The 5,219-nt window shown below is 38.2% G+C and overlaps 1 protein-coding gene across 1 annotated transcript in view; it reads left to right on the forward strand.

Annotated features, from left to right (window-relative positions):
- Positions 1-5,219, forward strand: part of SCLT1 (sodium channel and clathrin linker 1) — a gene marked incomplete at both ends in the record, with an annotated part of 28,937 nt that overhangs the window by 11,693 nt on the left and 12,025 nt on the right. The window contains 5 exons of the mRNA XM_009079987.1: positions 1,078-1,168; positions 1,338-1,429; positions 2,116-2,293; positions 4,212-4,310; positions 4,738-4,809. Of these exons, the coding sequence (XP_009078235.1) occupies positions 1,078-1,168; positions 1,338-1,429; positions 2,116-2,293; positions 4,212-4,310; positions 4,738-4,809 (532 nt within the window). The remainder of the gene's footprint in view (positions 1-1,077; positions 1,169-1,337; positions 1,430-2,115; positions 2,294-4,211; positions 4,311-4,737; positions 4,810-5,219) is intronic.

A 5,219-nucleotide genomic window follows, 5' to 3' on the forward strand; every position in this document is an offset into this window, starting at 1 on the left:
GGGCACCCTGATCTAGTGAGGAGGTGTCCCTGCCCATGGCAGGGGGTTGGGACTAGATAATCTGTAAGGTCCTTTCTAACCCCTAAATTCTATGATTCTATAATGTGCTCATCCTCTATGCCTTTAATTGTTATTTCTATAATGAATTCTTCTTGAAGCTGATTGTTAAAAGAATTAAATATTTTTTAGCTTCTTTCCTGACTATTTGTGCTTCAGTTTGCATTAGATTATCTAATATGTTTGCTCTCTTTTATTGTACAGTCAGTCATTGGTCTTTAAATTTAGCCTAATGTGCAGCCTGACTAATTGGGTTACACCCCAGGTGAAGGGCTCTCCATGTCCCTCTGTTCCCAAGTCAGAGCAGGAGGAGGGTTATTCATTTCAATAAGCTTTTCTACTGAGGATGTAGAACCACTAGTCATTATTAATATGATTCATTAACTAATCCATTTATTTTCCTATTCTCCTTCAGCTCTTTAAAGCTATTCAGATTACAAAGCACATCAGTTACATTCTTTACACGTGTTTAATGATTTATTTCAAGTTTCTAGTCCTATTGCTTTAAAAAGTGAAATCTAATTCTGTAAAGGCTTCTCAGTTAAGTAGCTATGGTTAATTATACTTAAGTTATTGAATTACTCAAAGTTTCGGATTGCCTAGTCCTCCCCAAAATTGAAACAATGCATAGAATTATAGAATCATAGAGTCAGCCAGGTTGGAAAAGACCTCCAAGATCATCAAGTCCAACGCTACCATGGTTACTAGACCATGGCACTAAGTGCCACATCCAGTCTCAGCTTGAAAACCTCCAAGGATGGTGAATCCACCACCTCCCTGGGCAGCCCATTCCAATGCCCACTTACCTTCCTGTTATGCTGTCTTTAAGAAGCCATTTCCACAGGACTTTGGAATTTGGTATTCTCCTCTCATTGTGCCACATAGAAAGAAGGAGAAGGGGGAAGCCTCTTCTGCCCTGTAAGAACAGTGTTATGAAATCCAACTGCTCTTCACAGCTATTTCAACGAAGTTGTTGTGTAGCCACATTTTTCCTCTGTAACAATTGTTTTCTCCATCCAGGCAAGCCAAACTAGATGGGCAGACAGCAAATGCTAAGGTTGAGGAAATGACCAAATTGACAGAGAAGCTTCACAGCCAATTGGAGAGAAAGGTATTCCAGAGAAAGGAATAATTACTGTCGCAATCAAATGGTCAGTCAGGTTCTGAATGCTGATGTTAAATTAGCTCAACTTGTTATCTAACTTGTTTTATCTGAGTATGTCTTTATTTTGTTTGTGGAAGCTCAGATCGTGTCTGGGTAATACATTTATTCTTTCTAGGAAGAAGATGTGATATCTGCCCAGGGAAGGGAAACAGCATCTGACAAACGTTTGCAGCAAATGCAGTCTAGCATAAAACAGTTAGAAACAAGGTAAAGAGAGCTCACTGGGTGTTACTAACAGGAAACATGCACAAATGATGCCTTGGCTCTACAAAAATAGAGTGGTTGTCTGTATATTTTATGACAAACATGTTAGAAACAGCATTGCTCCTTGAAAAGGCAGCCCAAGTGTTGCCCAAGTGGAACTGTGCATTTCACTGAACCAGCAGCACTTGTGGAACCATCTGAGATGTTTTTGAGGCTCCCTCTGAGGCTCTCTTGCCCTTTCTCGTGCCTGCTAGTGCTGACAATCATAATTAAACAATCAGAATTTCTGAGCTGTTGTAAAATTACCAGTGGTTTTCTTCTTCTAAGTATAGCTGCAACTTCATTGCCCACATGCAATTATTCCATTTCCTCCATAGAGGAAATCTTTATTTCTTCTGGGGCTGTTCTATTCTGGTTTAATATAGCACATTTTCAGTTATGTATCCCAGGATAGTAACATTCTTCTAAGGATCTTCTGAGATTAGATATCTGAGTTAACTCCTTTCATTCTGTTTCTTTCTAGGACTTGATTAATATTAAACTCAAATAATCTCTCCAAAAAACCAAGCAGAAAACAATGCAGTTTTGGCCACTTATGAATAGATACTTCCTATTAATTCGGTTTGAAGGATTAGTGCCTTAATTAACCATCTTATTGTTAAGTGAGTAAAATTCCTACTGTCTTGCAGATTACGTGTTAGTGTCCAAGATGCTGAGCGGCTGCGAACGGAAAGAGCAGTCCTGGAAGAGCAAATTGGAGAGCTTCAGGCCAAGTCTGCTAATCTAGAAAGTGAGAAGTATGATGCTATGGCAAAAGTCCAGGATTGCATACAACTCTTGGAAGAAGCTAACCTAGAAAAGAGTCAGGTAAGGCAATGGATGAAGATTTTCTTAGCAATTAGAATCCTTTCATCACTTAGTGTTGTGAAGTGCCTGATTATATATTCCTGCAGGCTTACACAAACAAGCTGCTTTTATGTATGCTGTACTAAAATTAGTAATGCCTAGATAGCAAACTGGGATGTGACTATACATTACTGAGACTTGTCATGCAGTATAAATTTCAAAGAATATGTTTAATCCCTGGATAAAGGTGATCTAAGTGATAATACTGTACCTGAACTTGAATTTGGAAAAGTTTTTGACAGGGTTTCTTAGCAAGTACTTGCAAACAAATTGTGCTGTCAGAATGGAAACGAAGGTTCTGTTATGAGTTTATAACTTAAAAAATGACTAGGAAAGAACAGCTAGAAGTAGAAGGGACTTTTTTGTTCTCTGATGGACATAGGTCACTGAGAGAGAGATCTGTGTTCAGAACTCTGGAAATCTGGGAAAGTGACTGAGGAATGAGTGGGTAAAGTCTTTAGTCAGAAAAAAAATTGCAAATATGTTTATTAGCATATTATAAAATGGCAGAAAAAATTCAAATATAGCATGTTGGCTGCTGAGTCTTACCACTTAAAAAACAGTTTAGGAGATACTGTGGATCTCTTAAGAGCACATTCACACAATCCTCAGTGGTGCTTGATACAATTAATGGAATGTTCATAATGGGAGTGAAAAGCAGCCTTTGAACACAGTGCACCTTCGGTGCAGTTTTGATCAGCCCATTTCAGGCAAGACCTAGGAGAACAAAGGAAGTGCAGGAGGAGTCAACAAAGAAAACTAAAGATCTGGAGAGGCTTTAAATCTTTGTATACAAAGAGTGATTAAACTGTCCTAGGATGATGTGTATGCAAAAGTATCAACATGCAAACAGTCAAATTCACAACAGGGCAATCCACCAAAGCTTCCTAAGGAGAAGTGTCTAATCCAGAAAGCCTTGACACACCTATTGATCAGGAAAAATAGTCACCCTGTTTTCCCAGTTCTTAGCTTTCCTGAAGTATCTACTGTTTGCCCCTTTGGGATACAGAGCTTGGTAAGCTCTGGTCTAACTCTTTGAATTTTCAACTGTTTTCTCCCTGTTCTGCAAGAGGTTGAGGGATGGGAGTAACAGGTTGTCATAATAGTGCTGCTTCTGTTATGTTAATGTTGTAAAGTACCCGAAGCACAAAAAGACATCAAAAGGATTTTAGAAGAGTAGTTGAGCAATAAAAAACAAAGTTGAGTTGTACGGGAGCAGTAAAAGAGTCTGACCAATGAAGTGGTCTTCTATTGCCTGCAGGGAATAACCTTCTACAGGCTGAATTTCTTTCCTGTATTAGGGACGTTTTTATGTCTTTCTCCCTTTTTGCATCTACATATTCTCTGTGCCATGCAGAATTCTTGATGGGTGAGATCAAAAATCCTATATTCTGTAATCTTTTCAGCCCAGTAACTCCCGTTATACTGTAACATCAGTAGCTTTCTTGTGTCCCCCTCAGGAAGGGTTCCTTACTAGACTCTTTTTTTCTGTAATTCTTACTATTTTTTTATGCTAAAGAGCTGTTTGGTTCACTGTTATCCAAGATGAAAGGGTCTGCAAGTATGTTCCTTAGTTGCTTATGATTTATAGCCTTGTTCTCTGCTCTGAGCTCCTGTGCTTTCTCCTGTGTATTTCTATGCCCTGCCAAAATCTGAAGGACCCAATAGAAGAAGGTTCTGATTTACAAGAACCTGCATTTATTGCAACATGTGCTCACTGTTCTTGTTTTCTTGATGGGTGTCAGTGTCAGCTATTCCAAAGTAAAAAGGGAAAAAAGTGTTTTTTGAACAGTGACTCTGTGTGGTTTCTTCTCACCAGCACTAGATACTTTGTCACACTGCAATATCAGTAGTATTTCAACTAGTATTTTTTTTCCAGGCACTCTTTGGGGAGAAACAAAAGGAAGAGGAGATCAAAAAATTGAAAGATGAAATGTCTCAACTTGCAGAAGCTACTGCTGAAAGAGCTAGAAAGGCAGTAAGTTATGATGTTCAGAAAGGATGGGAAGATTTTTTTAGTTTTCCTCAGCATGAAAGGCTATTGCTGGTGCCTGGTGTCAGAAGCAGTCGTGATAATACAGGTAGCAAGGCAGCATGCTGATAGTACCATTCTCCTCAGCTTTTTTATCTAGACTTATATTCCTCTGAACTGAAGAGAATTCTGAAATCTCTCAAGAACCAAAACTGTCCATGTCAGTGCAGACACTGGTATAGAGTAGTACAGGTTGGCAATTAACATTATTCTAACATTTACGTAGTAAGATTGGTCAGTTACTGCAGTCACAGCTATTTTCATACCTATGGACATGCACCACATATATAGACTGTATATACATGTAAGAAAGCAAGATGGAAAAAGAGTTTGTGGCATGAATTTTTTAGTTTGGCTTTGGTTTTGATCACAGGTAGAGGCTGCAAAGAAGCACTATAACGTGCAGGTTTCCAGACTAACAGAAGAACTTTCAGCTCTTCAGATGGTATGGAGTTGACTGATTAAAAATATTTTCAATGGCAAGGCATTTGAGACTTCCTAGTTTTTATTGATCAAATAAAATGCTAAATTCAAGTAAAAGTAAGTCAACTAAAGTGTGATTAATGAGTAATTAATCAAGCTGAGTTTTGCATGTCTGTAGCTGGGTATGTAGAAATGAAGTCTATGAAAGCTGATAAAGTATCCCAAGAGAAATCTGCATCGCAGTCATCACATTTTTGAATGAACCAAGAACTTTTAGTAAATTATGCAGGAGAACAAATGACCTCTGTGCTTATATACCTATTTACGTATTAAAAAAGGTGTTGTTTTATGTGTCTTAGCCTCAATATTAAATGATGCTGTAGAGCAAATAATGAGCAGCTAAATATAATCAAACCCATATGTGCAAGCAGC

The sequence above is a fragment of the Acanthisitta chloris genome, unplaced genomic scaffold (genome assembly GCF_000695815.1).
Source record: "Acanthisitta chloris isolate BGI_N310 unplaced genomic scaffold, ASM69581v1 scaffold38788, whole genome shotgun sequence".
Classification (NCBI taxonomy): domain Eukaryota; kingdom Metazoa; phylum Chordata; class Aves; order Passeriformes; family Acanthisittidae; genus Acanthisitta; species Acanthisitta chloris.